We start from the raw sequence: 21,540 nt of genomic DNA on the forward strand, positions 1-21,540 counted from the left end.
AAACAGGAGACAGCTATGGGAAAACGGGACTTCAAACTGAACATGAAGCTAAGGATGTGGGATTTTATTCTATAACGCAGAAAGCGAGTCACATACTAGCTTGTGGTATTTGAGATAATTTTAGGTAGCAAAGGGATAAACTTTAATGTGTAGACAAATCACCCGAGAATTCTGTTAAAATGCAGAGTCTGATTAAAGTCGCTCTGGGGTGAACCTAAGATTGTGCATTTCTAGAAGCCTCTCAGGGGAGACTACGGATCCATGGACCACACTCTGAGCATTGAGTATTGATGCTCACAGTGCCAGCCTTTTTGAACCTTGCTGCCCTCAGCCTCGAAGTGCTGATCCTCCTCCCCTCAGCCATGCAGGTTCATGCTCCTCTACCCGCCCACTGAAGACATGCACACACTCCGCCCCCTCTTTGCCACTGTCAGAGTGGGACGTGGGATGTAACAGGGCTGAGTACACGCCATTAAACTGGATCAGAGGCTGCCAGGCATCCCTGCTGGCGCAGTGGTTAAGCACTCGGCTGCTAACCAAAAGGTCTGTGGTTTGAAAACATGGCAGTCTGCTCCTGTAAAGATTACAGCCTTGGAAACCCTATGGGGCAGCTCTACTCTGTTATATAGGGTCACTACAAGTTGGAACTGACTCAATGGCACACAACAACGGGACTCCCTTCCTCTTCTCCAGGCATAACTGGAGGCCTCCAGCCAAGGGGACACTTTCATTCTTGGCCAACGCCTCCTTATCCCATTCCAATGTCAGCTCTTTGAGGGCAGGGTCTATGTCCAACTTAACACTGTATCCCAGCACCCAGGAAGCTCCTAGCATAAAGGTTGCACTTATCCAATATCTGCTGATTAATTATCAGGAAAGGAACTTGAGTGGTTCACCTCAATCATTGATGAGATTAGGGAAGTGATACATTATGATTTTTAATGCCGTAATCATCTTTACAATCCTGCAGAATTCTATACCAGCCACCCTCTCTGGATATATTTTATTAAATGAATGTTTCAACAAACTTTTACTGTCTAGATTTTCAGGTGTTTAGGTCTGTGCTGATTCCTGGCACAGCAGTTAAGTGCTCCGTTGTTCACCAAAAGGTCGGCGGTTCAAACCCACTAGCTGCTCCACAGGAGAAAGATGTGGCAGTCCACTCTGTAAAGATTACAGCCTTGGAAACCCTGTGGGACAGTTCTACTCTATCCTAGAAGGTTGCTATAAGTTGAAATTGACTCAGTGGCAACAGGTTTGGTTTTCGGGTTTATAGGTAAATTGTGTGGGGTCGCCATGAGTCTACTCAAGAGCAAGTGGTGCTTTTTATTTGCAAATAATAAATTCCTAAAAAGTAAAGGCAGCTTTGGAAATCCGCAGAACAGAAGGCCTGGGGTGCCCTCTATTGGTTTCTATAATTTACAATCCAGCAAAACCTCATCAAGGATGTTGCTTGAAGACACAGGAGTTAAAGAGCTCCTGATGAGAAGCTGATGTAGCACCGGGCTTTCTCATGCTGTTTTTCATATTCATCATGCCTCATGTTTTCAGGGTCTGAGCCATGAAGTGAAAGCCCTTTCAAATTAATATATACCTTCAGAACGGGATGACAGAAGACTAAGAAAATGTCTACAGAAAGTTTCAATGAGCTTCTGAAGTATCTCATAAAGTGTCTTTGCTTAGCGATGCCTTGGTTTTAGGACTAAGACTTCATCCAGACCATGTTGCCACAGTTCCCCAGGGTATCCGCTCTGTTTCTCATAAGCTAGGATGCATTGGGGCTACCTTTGATTATTGGAGACTCAGCTTTAAAACACTGAATTTCATTATTTCGATGGACATAGAAGATATTGTTCTAGATTGTGTCAACCCTGTGCTAAGTTAAAAAAAAAAAATTGCCATTGAGTCAATTCTGACTCATAGCCACCCTACAGGACAGAGCAGAACTGCCCCACAGGGTTTCCAAGGCAATTAAATCTTTATGGAAGCAGACTGTCACATCTTTCTCCTGTGAAGTGGCTGGTGGGTTCGAACTGCTGATCTTTCAGTTAGCAGCTGAGCACTTAATCACTGTGCTGCCAAGTAAACATGGGTTATTGGAGTCCGTGACAGTGAAAGAATGAAAAATAGAATATTTCAAGACATTTTCTAACGTTACCTGGATTTGGCTGAAGATACTCTGTAGCTTTTGAAAGAATTTCTGCAACAGCTTTATTGGTAATATCTATTTTCTTAGAAACAAGAACAACAACAAAAAACACATGAAAACGTTAGCAAATGACAAAGAAAAACAGCAGTAATTTCCATTAATTTAATACTTATAAAACTATTATGATGGTTTTAAAACAAATGAACGCTTTCAACGTTTTTGAGACAGGCAATATTCTCTGCAAATTTTGTGCCATCATCTCCTCCCAACGATGCTGGAGAACAGTCATTTCTTTTTCTTTTTAACATTAAAATGAATATTAACGTGTCTTTAGAGAACTTGGAAAAGTTATTATGCTCCACTAGATTACTGGATACACCTCAAGGTCTCTCAAAACCAGGACTAGGCATTACCGAGCCAAAATTTCCTTACCTGCTGTCTGAACTTGAATTTACATACTCATATAAGGTTGCCATAATAATGATCCCAGATAGAAACTACCTCAGTAAATCAGTAACAAAAGAATGATCGCCACCACTATTATAAAACAGAAATGCTCCCTTGTTCTGTGTTCAGAAGAAGTTAACATCAAGGTTTCGCTGACAGGTTAAGACTGAATCTTTCCTACACAAAACCATCCCTGGGCTTTCTGTTTGTTAACCAGAGAATTCATATGAGAATATTCAATAAAGTTAAACACGCAAATGTCAATATCTTTATTATATACCATCAATTCTGGAAGAAAATGTAAAGAAAAAGGGCCTATTCATAAAAGCAATAAAATATATGCAATAGCAAGAATGAATATTACAAAAAGTACACAATACTTATATACCATTCTCCAGGGTAGGAAAACTGAGTTTTGGAAAGATGTAAGTCCTTGTCAAATTAACGAGTAAAATTAATTCAAATATCCATACAATTTCAATTTTTTCTTTTTTAAAAATTTCAACAATTGGTAATTCATATTTCACACGACATACAGGATAAAAATATAGATCAAAAACAACTTATAAAAATACCTCAATTATAGAGACTATCGTCAAATACAGGGGTAGAAAGAAGCTTTCCAAGCATGACTTGATACCCAAACGTCATAAAGGAAAAGATCAATAAATCTGACTCCATAAAAAGTAAAAACTGAACTGTGAAAGTTGCAATACACAAAGTTTAACAAAAGTGACAAACAGAAAGAAAAATTTGTAAAAGACAAAATTTTAATATTCATAACACTGGGAACCCTCATAAATGAAAAAGACAGAAGGAAAGAGCAAAAATCGATAAAACAAAACAGATAAAAAACACAACTTGCCTATAACCGTTTTTTAAAATATTCAAAAGAATTGTAAGTTAAAAAGAGAATTCCCACTCACCAGATTGACACAAAAATTTTAAAACATTGATTATGCCCGGTATTAGGTTTTATAAGAACTGGAGTGACTGGTCCTTTCATATACAATGGAAGTGTAAAATGATACAACCTTTTGGAGAATGAAGGGGAATTACCTGTCAGTGGGCACACATTTTAAGCCAACTATGATACTTCTAGGGGTTTATCATACAGACTCACACCAGCAAATTGCAGTGGTATAAAAAAACATTCATTAGAGCACTTGATGTAGAATTGAAAATCTCCTAAATTATAATGGATAGGAGACTGATTGGATAAATTGTGAAACATCCAAATAAAGGAATGCTCTTTAGTCATGAGGAAAAAAAAAAATAGGTAGATCTGTACGTACTGGGATGATGTCCACTGTAGTGCAATCACTGCTAATGAAAAGAGCAAGCTGCAGAGTGGTTTATACAGAAAAACGTTCTTACCATTTTAATAAAAATATCTGAATTTCATTGTATAGTAGCCCAGGTCAGGGTCGAGATTTTTCAACCAAGCACTCTCATCGAGCCTGAAATTGTAATTGTTCCCCTTAGGTGAAGGCCTACATTTAGGGTCCCAGGAAGGTTTAAAAAGTCAGTGTAGAAATGAAGACATGCTCAATTTTGTCCATCAACAGAGGAATGGAGAAATAAACTGTGGTCTATCCACGCAATGGAATACCGTTCAGCCATAAAGAGTAATGAAGTGCTGATACACACTACAACACAGACGAACCTTGAGACCATTATGCTGAGTGAAATAAGTCAGTTACTAAAGGATAAATACTGTATGGTCCCACTCATCTGCGATATCTAGAACAGGCAAATTCCTAGAGGCAAAGGTAGTGGTTGCCAGGGGCTGGTCCGAAAACCAAAAACCAAACCCGTTGCCATTGAGTTGATTCTGACTCACAGTGACCCTATTGGAGGGGACAATAGGTGGTTTGTTTCTTAAGGGGTACAGAGTTTCTGTTTAGGATGATGAAAAGCATTTGGAAATAATTAGCGGTGATGGCTGTACAACATAGTAAATGTAATTATTGTCAGTGAATTGTTCACTTAAAAATGGCTGAAATGGCAAATGTTCTGTTATATATATTTTACCACAAGAAATGAAGAAATGAATTAAACTTAAACAAATTAAACAAAAAAGTTGGAATGGGTTATGCTTTCCTTTCCAATATAAAAATTAATTCAAAAGGCGTTGTCTCTGTTATGCATGAAATGCTGGCTAGTGGTGGTTCTACATGCTGTCATTGTTCATTACTGGCATGATAGACACCAAGAAACAAATGGCCCAGAGACTCACAAGTGCCCAGCAGATCTTGACAGGTATGCATTGGAGCTGCTTCCAGGCCAGCCCAGGGATCAAAACTGGAAATAAATCTTTTATAAATTATACAGGTTGTCCTCTAAAAGTGTTGCAAAATATGGGCCGTCAATATGAAAGTCAAAAAATAACTGATCCATTCCATAGAATCTTGATCAAAAGGGGGAAAATGCACAACATAATTCAAATTTTTACAGACTCCAGGCTTTATGGAGCCATGGAGGGTGGATGAACCCCTGAAACTACTGCCCTGAGATAATCGTTAAACCTAAAACAAAAAATATTCCCTGGAAGTCTTCTTAAAAACAAACAACTGTTTGGCTTAATTAGTAAAAAAAAAAAAAGTCTGCCTTGAGCATTATGCGCTTTTAAGAGCTATCTATATGGAATCAAACTGACAACAGCAAGTCAGAAGATTAGATAGTATCTTAGGGGGCAGTGAGTTTATGTTAATGAGGGAGGAACAACTCAGAGAAGAAGGGTGAGAATGGTTGCACAACTGAAAGAATATAATCAATATCACTAAATTATACATGTAGAAACTGTTTAATTGGTATATGTTTTGCTGTGTGCATTCTTAGCAAAGCCGATATAAAGATTACAACCTAGGAAACCCTATAGGGCAGTTATACCCTGTCCTATGGGGTCACTATGCATCAGAATAGACTCCATGGCACCTAACAACAACAACATAGGGACAATGAAAGTTCAGTGGTTCCCACGGGAAGGAAGAGAGGTGAATAGGGAAGGCACAGAGCATTTTTAGGGCAGTGAAACTATTCTGTATGATACTACAATGATGGACACATGATATTATATATTTTTGAAAACCCATAGAACTCTACAACACAAAGTGTGAACTCTAGTGTGAGCTATGGACTCTAGTCAATAACAATGTATCAACATTAGTTCATCAATTATAACAAATGTACCACATGAAGGTAATATGTTAACAGGAGAAATAATCTGGGCAATATTTCTGTAAACCTAAAACTACTCTAAAAAATAAAGTGTATTTAATTTTTTCAAAAAGAGAGAGAGAGTCCAGGTCTTTCCTGAAAGAAGTAATTCAAAGCAGAAGACATGATCTTCTGCTGGCCTTGAAGAAGCAGGTAGCCATGCTGGAAGCTGCTTATGGAGAAGAGCTTAGGGCCTCGATTTTACAACTGAAAGGAATAGATTCTGTCAACAATCCGAATGAGCTTGGAAGAAGACACTGAGCTCCAGATGAAAATACAGCCTGAACACCCTGACAGCGGCCTTGTGAGACTCTGAGCAGAGGACCGTGCTTGGATTCCTGACCCATGGAAACTGTGATATAATAAACGGGTGTTGTTTTTAGCCAAAATAATAATAATAACTAATGCAGTTTTAAAACAAAAACAAAACCTCCCTCCCAGAAAGAAAGGGGATACTATGATGTGTCTGTGTACATGTGTGTACATCTGTATGTTTATAAAAATGCCATGTGAATAGCTTACAAACAATCAGAAAAATAGAGAAAGTAGAGAAATGAAAATAAATTTTGTAAAATCTACCTGGTGTGAAGACATTGCATCTTTGCCAGTTGATTAAATCTAGAGTTTACACCTAATGTTGGCATCCTAGAAACCCTGGTGGCGTAGTGGTTAAGTGCTACGGTTGCTAACCAAAGGGTCGGCAGTTTGAATCCCCCAGGCACTCCTCGGAAACTCTATGGGGCAGTTCTACTCTGTCCTATAGGGTCACTATGAGTCGGAATCAACTCGACGGCACTGGGTTTGGTTTTTTTTTTTTTGGTTGGCATCCTGCCCATGGGGTGTCTGGAGGCCTGTGCTACTGGCTCTCTTAGGAGGGCAAGCAGGCCTCAGACCTATGTTAGAGAGACACTAGCATTCCTGGTTTCCAATGTCTGTTTATTAGAAGATGGAGGAGGAGGAAGAAGAGGGAGAGGGGAATAAAGGGGGGGAGAGGAGAAAAAGGAGAATATGATTCTGTATTTATATTCTCTTCCTTATGTAATTTATTAATGTTTTTCCCCTTTCTCTTTCTTGGTCGGTCTTGGTAGAGGTTTATAATTTTATGGCTTTTCAAAAATAACAGCTCTTGGGTTCATTTATTGCTTCTACCTTTTTGTTATTGCTTTCTATTTCATTAATCTCTCCTTTTATCTGTATTGATTTCCTCCTTCTACTTAGCGTTACTCAATTTGCTGTTCTCTTCCTAGCTTCTTGGCTTGAATGATTCAATTTCTCCCAAAGTTTATTTTCTATTAAATGTATTTAAGATTTAGCCATATATCATGGGTTTTGATATACAGATTCTGTCATTCATGACTAAACAATCTGTAACTGTATTTTTCCCTGTGGCCTAGTACATGACTGGCGATTGTAACTGTCACAAAAGTATTTGAAAAGAATGTGCATTCTCTATTCAGGGAATGCAGATGTCTACACCTATTTATAGTCAAAGTTGTTAATCATATTTATGCAAATCCTCCATGAATCTGTCTAGTATTTATCAAATTAATTATTCTCTTATGAGAGGTATGTGAAATCTTCTGCTCTGGTTTTTGTCAATTCTCCATGTATTTCTGACAGCTTTTACCTTACGTATTTACACGCTATATTATGTGGTGCACAGTGATTCATAACTGTTACAATATTCTAATAGACTATATGACTGCATCCTTTTATATATATATATATTAAAAACCTCCTTTTCCACTTAGTTGTTTTTTGCATCAAATTTTACTTGACGTTACCATTGCTCCTCCACTTTTGTGTGGTGATTATTTGCCATGGGATGTTTGTCTCCATCATTTTGTCATTTCTGTGTCATGTTTTAGGAGGGTCACATTCCACCTAATTCATCTCTTCCCATAAAGTCCTTAAGCTTTCTGCTGTATGTATATTTCCATGATTTTCCCTGTTTCATCAATAGAATTTATATTTCTCTGGTTATTCACTGGGATTTAAAGACAGAGAAGGTAAACAAGATAGATCTCAGTCCATCAACTGAAATTATAACTCCTGAAATATGCTTTTAAATTTAACATTTTAATGGAATCATTTTATGAGTAATAAACATAATATCTTGAGACATCAGGAGATTTTTAAAATTCAGAAATGTTAATGATATTAAAATGTTTTCATGTTCTTCAATTTCCAGAATTAGCTTTTTTGAAAAGCAAAAACGAGGTAATCTTTTCCCCTCAAGTCATTAATATTTCTAGAAATGCAATAGCTCTCATTCAGAAAACAGGGAGAACAGGCTGGCTAGGGCCAAGGTAGCCTGGACAGAGTACTCCCCAAGCCACAGCCTGGAGATCACCTTCCTTCTCCAGCATCTGCTAATGTCTCTGCTATATCACGTGGCCTCAGTGTTAAACCTGAGGGCAGATGTTTTGCTTTATCTCCTCCCTCTCTCACCTGTGGCACCTAATTATTAAAGCAAGGCTATATTTAAAGGGTCCAAGACAAACGGAAAGTAAACTGATGAAGCTGGTAAATACTAGTGGTCCCAGTTCTCCCTCCACCTAAGCTAATCCATACAGCTGACCAGGAAACATTCTTTGGAGTATGTTGCAATCATTTCTGTATCAAGCTCGTCCTGTTTTTCTAAAGGCTTTGATTACATTCATTTTTGCATAATTCTCACAACGTCCATGTGAGGCAAGCAGGGCACATATCATTATCCTTGGGTTACAATTCTGAAAAGGTGAAATAGCTTGTCCAAGTTCACACTGCTAGTTCTAGCAGCAGAACCAGCATAAAAGTCATTTGTCGTGTACTTCGGCCAACACATGGGGAACAGACTCAGAATAAGCCACACAGTGAGTCAATCTGTATAACTCTGAAAGGTCTTATCCCAGAAATATATTTTAGTTCTCCAAGACATATGACCACAAAATACTATGGCCTTTTTCTTGCAGCAACTGCTAAGACTGCTCATCTTTTGAGCATTTCAACTTCTTTCCACTAGAGGGAAACAGGGTCCAAGACAGTCACTTCCCATCTCCATGAACCTGCCTAGACTGGATGTGGAATTATACTGAGGGTTTTATTTCAGCTTGGAATTGTGAACGAATTGCCTTTTGAATTCCATATTCATGCCCGTGTTTAACCATCCTAGATTCTCACTCTAATATACTTTACAGTATCAGTATAGCTCATTTTACTACAAAAGTCAATTTGGAATAAAATTTACATATTAAAATTTTCTCTACTGAGGAAGTCAGCACAACTTGATCAAGGCAAAGTCATGCAGCCTTCATAGACACATCCAAACTCCCTGAGAGACTGAATTACTGGGCTGAGGGCTGTGGGAACCATGGTCTCAAGGGACAACTAGCTCAACTGGCATAACATAGTTTTATAAAGAAAATGTTCTATACCCTACTTTTGTGAGTAGCATCTGGGGTCTTAAATGCTTATGAGTGGCCCTCTAAGATACTGCTCTGACAGGGTTAACAATAGAGGGTACCAGACAGAGCTGGAGAAAAATGTAGAACAAAATTCTAACTAACAAAAAAAGACCAGGCTTACTGGCCTGACAGAGACTAGAGAAACCCTGAGAGTATGGCTCTCAGATACCTTTTTAGCTCAGTAATGAAGTCACTCCTGAGGTTCACCTTTCAGCCAAAGATTAGACAGGCCCATAAAACAAAACAAGGCTTAATGGGCACACCAGACCAGGGGCAAGGACTAAAAGGCAGGAAGGGACAGGAAAGCTGGTAATGGGGAACCCAAGGTCAAGAAGGGGGGAGTGCTGACATGTCGTGGGGTTGCAAACCAATGTCACAAAACAATATGTGTATTAACTGTTTAATGAGAAACTAATTTGCTCCGTAAACCTTCATCTAAAGTAAAATTTAAAAAAAAGAAAAAAAAACTTATCTTACCTTTGCCATGTCCAGAAATTCATCATCTAATTTTGTTCCTTCAACACCACTTATTTTTTCACTAAAGAGCTGCAAAAATAAAACAAACAATTGCATTGTACTATTATTTCTTATCACAGTTTTTTACTTAAAATATTTTTAAAAAACAGATTTAACTTGTTGCTTTTGGGGGCGGGGGGCTAAATCCTTTAAGAAAAGATAATTGTTGGGAGGAGTAAGCATATTTAAGGATGGGGGAAAACATACACTTCTCAAACTCTCAGCAGATATTATTATGTACCTAATATGTGTTTTTTTTTGTTTGTTTGTTTTTTAATTTTTTAAATATGTGTAAGGCATGTGGTAGGTGCTCTGCTAGTAACTCAGAGAAATAAGATAGGATCCTTGTTGCCCAGAAGCACACAGTCCAGCAAAAGTGTTAATAACTAAACACTCAACTATAAGATGAGAGAGGAACAATAAAAGAAAATTAAAACAATAGTACTGAGGCGGAGCCAAGATGGCAGAATAGACAGACGCTTCCATTAAGCCCTCTTTACAACAAAGACCCGAAAAACAAGTGAAACGAGTATATTTATGACAAGCTAGGAGCTCTGAGCATCAAAGGCAAGCTCAGAAACAAACCCAGGGGGAGGAAGAGATGGTTCAGAAGCTGAGAGGAGTTACCGGCCCTGAATCGCAGGAAGCCCAAAGGCACCATTCCTGGAGCGGCAGCGGCAGCGGGCTGGTACTAGCGTTCGACCGCAACTTCCTCAGGGAGAAGCAGCCAGCCATTCAGCCTACTCACACCTCCAGAACCTGAGGAAAACAGCGCTCTCGGCAAAAGCTAAACACTTGCGTATATTTTACCATGCCCCCCACCCCCCCACCCCCAAGTTGGCTTCAGCGGCTCAATTCCCTGGGCCTGAGATAGGCACTGTTGAATACCTACAGCCATCCTCCCGGCCTTGGAGAAGGAAAAAATTGAATGCTTCGAAGCCCAGCATAGCAGCGGTGGGGGTTTGGGGACCATGGTTTCAGGGAACATGTAAGTCAATTGGCATAATAAAATCTATTAAGAAAATATTCTGTATCCCACCTTGGAGAGAGGCGTCTGGGGTCTTAAAATGCTAGCAAGTGGCCATCTAAGATACATCAATTGGTCTCAACCCACCTGGATCAAAGGAGAATGAAGAACACCAAGGACACAAGGTAATTACGAGCCCAAGAAACAGAAAGGGCCACATAAACCAGAGACTACATCAGTCTGAGACCAGAAGAGCTAGATGGTATCTGGCTACAACTGATGACTGCCCTGACAGGGAACACAACAGAGAATTCCTGAGGGAACAGGCAAGTCGTGGGATGCAGGCCCCAAATTCTCGTAAAAAGACCAGACTTAATTGTCTGAGACTAGAAGGACCCTGGTGGTCATGGTCCCCAGACCTTCGGTTGGCCCAGGACAGGAACCATTCCCAAAGCCAGCTCTTCAGACAGAGATTGGACTGGACAATGGGATGGAAAGGGGTGCTGGTGAGGAGTGAGCTTCTTGGATCAGGTGAACACTTGCGACTATGTTGTCATCTCCTCCCTGGAGGGGAGATGAGAGGGTAGAGGGGCTTAGAAACTGGCGAAATGGACAGGAAAAGAGATAGTGGAGGGAGGGAGTGGGCTGTCTCATTAGGGGGAGAGCAATCGGGAGTGTGTAGCAAGGTGTATACGAGTTTTTGTATGAGGGACTGACTTGATTAGTAAATTTTCACTTAAAGCACAATAAAAATAAAAAAAAAATAGTACTAAACTAGTATAAATACTGAAAATGTTATAAACATGCTAAGTGGTAGGTACTTCAGTGATGCATAGAAAGGATGCCAATAGCTCCCAGCGTGGGGGTAGGGGTGAGGGTCACCCAGGACCTGTTTCCTAAAAGACATGGCATTTGAGCAAGCTTTTAAAAATAGAGGGCATTTCAACAGGAAGCACTGAAGGAAAAACCTTCCAGGATGAAGCAGGATAAAACAAAGACCCAGAGCCAAAATGTATAGGGCAGGGTTTCTCAACCTCGGTACTATTAACATTTAGATTATTAATCTTTGTTGTGAGGGACTCTCCTGTGCATTTTAGGATGTTCAGCAGCACCTCTGGCCTCTACCCATTAGATGCCAGTAGCACGAACACCACCCCCAGTTGTTATAACCAAAAACATCTTCAGACATTGCCATATGTCTCCTGGGGGACAAAATTTTTTCTGGTTGAGAACCACGGGTGTAGGGCAAATGCACTCAAGAAACATCAAGGAATTTGGTTTAAGCTCTAATGAATAGCACTCAAGGGAAAATGAAAGAAAATAAAATCTGAAAGGTAGGTACGGGCCAGATTCCTGAATGCCAAGCTAAAGAGTGTGATTGAGAAGTCCCAAAAGATTCTTAGTGGAACAAGATGCAGTCAGGAACCTTTTAGAAAACCAACTCTGGAACCAGTGTGTGTTGGATTCGAGAACAAGGAGGCTGGATTGGAAAAAGAAAATCTATTAAATCACTTTCTTTAGGAAAGTACATCAATATAATTGTTTATACATTTAAAATATTTATATGGGAGGTGAAGCCAAGATGGCGGAATAGACAGAGAGTTCCGGCAAGCCCTCTTTACAAAAAAGACCTGAAAAAACAAGTGAAACGAGTATATTTGTGACAAGCTGGGAGCCCTGAGTTTCAAAGGCAAGTTTAGAAAACAAACTGAGGGGCAGGAGGAGGAAGAGACCATTCAGAAGTGGAGAGGAGTTACCGGACCTGAATCGCGAGGAGTCCTCACGCACCATTCCCAGAGCTGCGGCGGCAGTGGGCTGGTACTAGTGTTCAGCCGTGGTTTCCTCAGGGAGAAGCAGCAGCCACACAGCCTACTCACACCTCTGGAACCTGAGGAGAACGGCACTCACGGCAAAAGCTAAACACTTGCATATATTTTAACTTGGCCCCCCTACCCGCAAAACAGCTTCAGCGGCTGAATTCGCTGGGCCTGAGACAGGCACTGTTGAGCACCTAAACCCATTCTCCCAGCCTTGGGGAAGGAAAATATTTTCATTTGGGGGAAAAGATAATTTGCTAGCTCCACTAACCAGGGGAGCTCAGGACAGAAGCAGCTCCTGTCCAGGCATAAACTATCCGTGGACTTTGAGCACCTTTCCCTTCTGCATGGACCTGTGTGAGCCTATTTCGGGAGAATAGGCCCTTGTTGGCAGACTACAACCATTTCAGTTGTGCAGTGGAGAGGTGGGTGTTTGATGTTTGACATTGCTTTGCCTATTAAACAAGGTCCTCACCTACCCACATCAGGGACCTAACGACTGGTAGCTCCACTCAGGTAACCCAGCCACCCACGACAGGGGTCCAAGATAACTCATACCTCCCAGTGCTTACAACCAAAAACTTTGGGTGCCCATGGTCCGTTTGCAGAACCCACCCACCTGCATGCTCTAGGGAACAGGGACACGATTTCCTCAGAGACACTCGGGGGTCAGTTCTCAGCCCCCTGCTTTGTTCAGAGCGTAACCCCCTGCTGCAATCAGATACCAGTGTATATGCCAATCACCCCTGCCCCTCTAAGACTATAGGACAGAGCCTGTACCACACACTTAATGATCAGCTACCTGGAAACCTGAGCTGAATTCATACAAGAAAACTGAATGGACTCCTAGACTGATATACCTGATAACAGCTCTAGCCAGCTGGGGACAGGACACCAGAGCTCCAAAGGCAAAAATAATCAAGCTAGCTCATTCAAGCAACCCATAGGGGTATAATAAAACAAAACAAAGCAAGAAGTTACGACACAGTAAGCAAGCATAAACTAATACAATAACTTATTGATGGCTCGCAGACAACAGTCAATATCAAGTCACATAAAGAAACAGACCATGATCACCTCAACAGGCTCTCAGAAAAAACATTCCAGAGATCTCCTAGATGAAAGTGCATTCCTGGAATTACCAGATGCAGGATACAAAAGTTGAATATACAGAACCCTTCAAGACATCAGGAAGGAAATGAGGCAATACGCAGAACAAGGCAAGGAACACACAGATAAAGCAATTGAAGAAATTTGAAAGATTATTGAGGAACATAATGAAAAGTTTAATCTGGAAAAATCCATAGACAGGAAGCAATCAGAAATTCAGAAGATTAACAATAAAATTACACAAGTCGACAACTCAATAGAAAGTCAGAGAAGCAGAATTGAGCAAGTAGAAGCTAGAATTTCTGAGCTCAAAGATAAATCACTTGGCACTAATATATCTGAAGAAAAATCCGATAAAAGAATTTAAAAAAATGAAGAAACCTTAAGAATCACATGGGACTCTATCAAGAGAAATAACCTACGAGTGACTGGAGTACCAGAACAGGGAGGGATAACAGAAAATACAGAGAAAATTGTTGAAGATTTGTTGGCAGAAAACTTCCCTGATATCATGAAAGATGAGAAGATATCTATCCAAGATGCTCATCGAACTCCACATAAGGTAGAACTGAAAAGAAAGTCCCCAAGACATATTATAACCAAACTTGTCAAAACCAAAGATAAAGAGAAAATTATAAGAGCAGCTAGGGATAAACGAAAAATCACCTACAAAGCAGAGCCAATAAGAATAAACTTAGACTACTCAGCAGGAACCAAGCAGACAAGAAGGCAATGGGATGACATATTTAAAAAATTGAAGGCAAAAAAATTGCCTGCCAAGAATCATATATCCATCAAAACTGTCTCTTAAATATGAAGGTGAAATTAAGACATTTCAAGATAAACACAAGTTGAGGGAATTTGTAAAAACCAAACCAAAACTACAAGAAACACTAAAGGGAGTTCTTTGGTTAGAAAATCAATAGTATCAGGTATCAACCCAAGGCTAGAACACTGGGCAGAGCAACCAGAAGTCAACCCAGACAGGGAAATAAAAAAAAACCAAGCAAGATTATTAAAAAAAAAAAAAAAGGCTCAAAACAGGGTAACAGCAACGTTATTATATAAAAGAAGACAACATTAGAAAAATAAAGAGGGACTAAGAAATGTAATCATATACCTTCCATATGGAGAAGAAAATGTGGTGATACAAAGAAATAAAAGCTAGGTTTAAATTTAGAAAAATACGGGTAAATAATAAGGTAACCACAAAGGAGACAAACTATCCTACTCATCAAAATAAAATTTAAGAAAAAAATAGAGACTCAGCAGAAACAAAATCAATAACAACAAACATGAGGAAAGGACAACATATAAAGATAATCTACTCAGCACATAAAATCAAGTGGGAAAAAGAAACTGTCAACAACACACAAAAGAAGACATCAGAATGATAGCACTAAATTCATACCTATCCATAATTACCCTACATGTAAATGGACTAAATGCACCAATAAAGAGACAGAGAGTGGTAAAATGGATTAAAAAACAAGATCCATCTATATGCTCCCTACAAGAGACACACCTTAGACTTAGAGACACAAACAAACTAAAACTCAAAGGATGGAAAAAAATATATCAAGCAAACAACAATCAAAAAAGAGCAGGAGTGGCAATATTAATTTCTGACAAAATAGACTTTAAAGTTAAATCCATCAGAAAGGATAAGGAAGGACACTAAATAATGAATAAACGGACAATACACCAAGAAGATATAACCATATAAAATATTTATGCACCCAATGACAGGGCTGCAAGATACATAAAACAAACTCTATCAGCATTGAAAAGTGAGATAGACGGCTCCACAATAATAATAGGAGACTTCAACACACGACTTTCGGTGAAGGACAAGACATCCAGAAAGAAGCTCCATGAAGATACGGAAGATCTAAATGCCACAGTCAAACAACTTGACCTCATAGACATGTACAGAACACTCCACCCAACAGCAACCAAGTATACTTTCTTTTCTAGTGCACATGGAACATTCTCTAGAATAGACCACATATTAGGTCATAAAGCAAGCCTTAGCAGAATCTAAAAACACTGAAATATTACAAATCATCTTCTCTGACCATAAGGCCACAAAAGTGGAAATCAATCACAGGAAAAGCACAGAAAAGAAATCAAACACTTGGAAACTGAACAATACCCTGCTCAAAAAAGACTGGATTATAAAAGACATTGAGGATGGAATAAAGAAATTCAGAAAATCCAATAAGAATGAAAACAATTCCTATCAGAACCTCTAGGACACAGCAAAAGCGGTACTCAGAGGCCAAATTATATCAATAAATGCACACATCGAAAAAGAAGAAAAGGCCAAAATCAAAGAATTATCCCTACAACTTGAAAAAATAGAGAGCAACAAAAGAAACTCACAGGCACCAGAAGAAAACAAATCATAAAAATTAGAGCTGAACTAAATGAAACAGAAAACAGAAAAACACTTAAAAGAATTAACAAGACCAAAAGATGGTTTTTTGAAAAAATCAACAAAATTGATAAACCACTGGCCAAACTGACAAAAGGAAAACAGGAGAGGAAGCAAATAACCTGAATAAGAAATGAGATAGGCGATATTACAACAGACCCAACTGAAAGTAAAAGAATCATATCAGATTACTATGAAAAACTATACTCAAGCAAATTTGAAAACCTAGAAGAAATGGATGAATTCCTAGAAACACACTACCTACCTAAACTAACACAAACAGAGGTAGAACAACTGAATAGACCCATAAAAAAAGAAGAGATTGAAAAGGTCATCAAAAAACTCCCAACAAAAAAAAGCCCTGGTCTGGACGGCTTCAGGCAGAGTTCTACCAAGCTTTCAGAGAAGAGTTAACACCACTAGTATTAAAGGCATTTCAGAGCATAGCAAAGGACAGAATACTACCAAACTCATTCTATGAAGCCACCGTATCCCTGATACCAAAACCAGGTAAAGACACCACAAGAAAAGAAAATTATAGACCTATATCCCTCATGCACATAGATGCAAAAATCCTCAACAAAATTCTAGCCAATAGAATTCAACAACATCAAAAAAATAATTCACCAGGACCAAGTGGGATTCATACCAGGTATGCAGGGATGGTTCAACATTAGAAAAACAATTAATGTAATCTACTTCTTTTTTTACCACATAAATAAAACAACAGACAAGAATCACATGATTTTATCAATGGATGCAGAAAAGGCATTTGACAAAGTTCAACACCCATTCATGATAAAATCTCTCAGCAAAATAGGAATAGAAGGAATCAGCATAATAAAGGGCATTTCTACAAAGCCAACAGCCAACATCACCCTAAATGGAGAGAGCCTGAAAGCATTCCCATTGAGATCAGAAGCCAGACAAGGATGCCCTTTACCACCACTCTTATTCGACATCGTGTTGGAGGTCCTAGCCAGAGCGATTAGGCTAGATAAAGAAATAAAGGGTATCCAGATTGGCAAGGAAGACGTGAAAGTATCTCTGTTTGCAGATGACATGATCTCATACAGAGAAAACCCTTAGGAATCCTCCAGAAAACTACTGAAACTAATAGAAGAGTTCAGCAGAGTATCGGGATACAAGATAAACATACAAAAATCAGTTGGATTCCTCTATACCAACAAAAAGAACATTGAAGAGGAAATCACCAAATCAATGCCATTTACAGTAGCCCCCAAGAAGGTAAAATACTTAGAAATAAATCTTACCAGAGATATAAAAGACTTATACAAAGAAAACTACAGTACGCTTCTACAAGAAACCAAAAGAGACTTACATTAAGTGGAAGAACATACCTGGCTTGTGGATAGGAAGACTTAACATTATAAAAATGTCAATTCTACCAAAAGCGATTTATACATTTAATGCAATTCCAATCCAAATCCCAACGACATTCTTCAATGAGATGGAGAAACAAATCACCAATTTCATATGGAAGGGAAAGAGGCCCAGTATATATAAGGCATTACTGAAAAAGAAGAACAAAAGTGGGAGGCTTTACTTTACCTGATTTTAGAACCTATTATAGAGCCACAGTAGTCAAAAGAGCCTGGTACTGGTGCAACAACAGATACTTGGACCAATGGAACAAAATTGAGAATCCAGACATAAATCCATCCACATATGAGCAGTTGATATTTGACAAAGGCCCCAATGGAACAGAATTGAGAATCCAGACATAAATCCATCCACATATGAGCAGTTGATATTTGACAAAGGCCCCAAAACAGTTAAATGGGGAAAAGACAGTCTTTATTACAAATGGTGCTGGCATAACTGGATATCCATCTGCAAAGAAAAAGAAACTAGACCCATACCTCACTCCATGCACAAAAACGAGCCTAAACTGGGTCAAAGACCTAAATATAAAACCTAAAATGATAACAATCATGGAAGAAAAATTAGGGATAATGTTAGAAGCCCTAATACATGGCATAAACAGTATACAAAACATTATTAAGAATGGAGAAGAAAAACTAGATAACTGGGAGCTCCTAAAAATCAAACACCTATGCTCATCCAAAGACTTCACCAAGAGTAAAAAGACTACCTACAGACTGGGAAACTGTTTTTAGCTATGACATTTCCGATCAGCACCTGATCTCTAAAATCTACATGCTGCTGCAAAAGCTCAACTACAAAAAGACAAATAACCCCAATTAAAAAATGGGCCAAAGATATGAATGGATATGTCACTAAAGAAGACATTCAGGTAGCTAACAGATACATGAGGAAATGTTCACAATCATTAGCCATTAGAGAAATGCAGATCAAAATGACAATGAGATTTCATCTCACTCCAACAAGGTTGGCATTAATCCAAAAAACACAAAATAATAAATGTTGGAGATGCTGTGGAGAGACTGGAACACTTATACACTGCTGGTGGGAATTTAAAATGGTACAACCACTTTGGAAATCTATTTGGCACTTCCTTAAAAAGCTAGAAATAGAACTACCATACGATCCAGCAATCCCACTCCTTGGAATATATCCTAGAGAAATAAGAGCCTTTATACAAACAGATACATGCACACCCATGTTTATTTCAGCACTGTTTACAACAGCAAAAAGTTGGAAGCAACCAAGGTGCCCATCAACGGATGAATGGATAAATAAATTATGGTATATTCACACAATGGAATACTACACATCGATAAAGAACAGGGAGGAATCTGTGAAACATTTCATAACATAGAGGAACCTGGAAGGCATTATGATGAGTGAAATTAGTCAGTTGCAAAAGGACAAATATTGTATAAGACCACTATTATAAGAACTTGAGAAATTAAACTGAGAAGAAAACATTCTTTTGTGGTTATGAGAGGAGGGAGGGAGACAGGGTGAAAGGGGTATTCACTAATTAGGTGGTAGATAAGAACTACTTTAGGTGAAGGGAAAGACAGCACACAATACAAGGGAGGTCAGCACAACTGGACTAAACGAAAAGCAAAGAAGTTTCCTGAATAAACTGAATGCTTTGAAGGCCAGTGTAGCAGGGGCAGGGGCCTGGGGACCATGGTTTCAGGGGACATCTAAGTCAATTGGCATAATAAAATCTACTAACAAAACAATCTGCATCCCACTTTGAAGAGTGTGTCTGGGGGCTTAAACGCTAGCAAGCAGCCATCTAAGATGCATCAATTGGTCTCAAACTACCTGGATCAAAGGAGAATGAAGAACACCAAGGACACAAGGTAATTACGAGCCCAAGAGACAGAAAGGGCCATGTGAACCAGAGACTACATCATCCTGAGACCAGAAGAACTAGATGGTACCCGGCTACAACCGATGACTGCCCTGACAGGGAACACAACAGAGAACCCCTGAGGGAGCATGAGAACGGCGGAATGCAGACCCCAAATTCTCATAGAAAGACCAGACTTAATGGTCTGACTGAGACTGGAAGGACCCCAGTGGTCACGGCCCCCAGACCTTCTGTTGGCCCAGGACAGGAACCATTCCCAAAGCCAACTCTTCAGACATGGATTGGACTGGACAATGGGTTAGAGAGGGATGCTGGTGAGGAGTGAGCTTCTTGGATCAGGTGGACACTTGAGACTGTGTTGGCATCTTCTCCCTGGAGGGGAGATGAGAGGGTAGGGGGGTTAGAAGTTGGCAGAATGGACACGAAAAGAGAGAGTGGAGGGAGAGAGTGGGCTGTCTCATTAAAAGGAGAGTAATTTTTGTTTTTTGTTTTTTTTAATTGGGAGTATGTAGCAAGGTGTATACAAGTTTTTATATGAGAGACTGACTTGATTTGTAAATTTTCACTTAAAGCACAATAAAAATTATTAAAAATATATATTTATATGAATATAAAAATCAGTAGTAAAGTGGGTACCATCAATTAATGGTAAAAGGGTTGTGAACTGTCTTAAATCCAAGTGTGGTTTTCTGCTAGTATTTGGGTCATATATTGCACATACACTATATTAGCATCAATAGGAGAGAAATAAGTGAAGAAAGACAGTATTTAACTTAAGTTGAAATGTGAAAAGGAATTACTTGTACCGAATGGATGCGGAAGATTACAAAAATGGCCACACCTCTGGAACCAGAGAAGAATGGCACTTTCAGCAAAACCTAAGTACTTGCGAACGTTTTACTGCACCCCCAAGCCTGCTTCAATGGCTGTTGATCTCCCTGGGCCTGAGATAGGCCCTGTTGAGTGCCTACAGCCATTCTTGCAGCCTTGGAGAAGGAATAAATTTGCAATTGGGGGAAAGGATAATATGCTAGCTCCACTAACCAGGGAATTTCAGGACAGAAGTGGCTCCTGTCCAGGCATAAATGGTCCATGGACTTTGAACACCTTTCCCCACTGCATGGACCTGTGTGGGCCTATTTCAGGAGAATAGGCCCTTGTTAGTTGGCTACAACTGTTTCAGCTGTGCAGTGGAGAGGTGAGTATTTGATGTTTCAGACTGCTTTGCATATTAAACAGGGTCCTCACCTACCCACATCAGGGACCTAAGGACTGGTGGCTCCACTCAGGTCACCCAGCCACCTGTGACAGGGGTCCAAGGATAGCTGGTACCTCCCAGTCCTTACAACCAAAAACTTTGGGTGCCCATGGTCCGTCTGCAGAACCCACCCACCTGTACACTCTAGGGAAGAGGGACACACTTTCCTCAGAGACACTTGGGGAATAATTCTCAGCCCCCTGCCTTGTTCAGAGTGTGACCCCCTGCTGCAACCAGATACCGGTACTTACACCAATCACCCCTGCCCCTCTAGGACTGTAGAACGGAGCCTGTACCACACACTTGATGATCAGCTACCTAGACACCTGAGCTGAATTCTTACAAGAAAACTGAACAGACTCCTAGACTGATATACCTGATAACAGCTCTAGCCATCTGGGGACAGGACATCAGAGCTCCAAAGGTGAAAATAATCAAGCTAGCTCACTCAAGGAACCCATTTTGGAATATCAAAACAAAACAAAGCAAGAAGCTATGATACGGTAAGCAAACAAAAAATAAACTAAAACAATAACTTATAGATGGAGACAACAGTCAATAATAAGTTATGTAAAGAAACAGACCATGATCACCTCAACAAGCTCTCAAAACAAGAATCAAGGGATTTTCTAGATGAAAGTGCCTTCCTGGAATTACCAGATGCAGAATACAAAAAGATTAATATACAGAACCTTGAAGGACATCAGGAAGGAAACCAGGCAATATGCTGAACAAGCCAAGGAACACACAGATAAAGCAGCTGAAGAAATTAAAAAGGTTATTCAGGAACATAATGAAAAATTTAATTAGCTGGACAAGTCCAGAGACCAAAAAAAAAAAAAGCCAAATCCATTGCTGTCAAGTCAATTCCGACTCATTGCTGTCTATAAGCCATAGGGT

The 21,540-nt window shown here is 39.5% G+C and overlaps 1 protein-coding gene across 1 annotated transcript in view; it reads right to left on the bottom strand.

Moving 5' to 3' along the window:
* The window catches only part of SH3GL3 (SH3 domain containing GRB2 like 3, endophilin A3), a 194,673-nt gene that overhangs the window by 48,970 nt on the left and 124,163 nt on the right, over positions 1-21,540 (bottom strand). Inside the window, exons 2-3 of the mRNA XM_049852581.1 lie at positions 9,739-9,807; positions 2,159-2,231 (exon numbers count right to left, since the gene is read on the bottom strand). Coding sequence (XP_049708538.1) covers positions 2,159-2,231; positions 9,739-9,807 — 142 coding nt within the window. The remainder of the gene's footprint in view (positions 1-2,158; positions 2,232-9,738; positions 9,808-21,540) is intronic.

The sequence above is a fragment of the Elephas maximus genome, chromosome 13, assembly GCF_024166365.1.
Source record: "Elephas maximus indicus isolate mEleMax1 chromosome 13, mEleMax1 primary haplotype, whole genome shotgun sequence".
NCBI lineage: Eukaryota > Metazoa > Chordata > Mammalia > Proboscidea > Elephantidae > Elephas > Elephas maximus.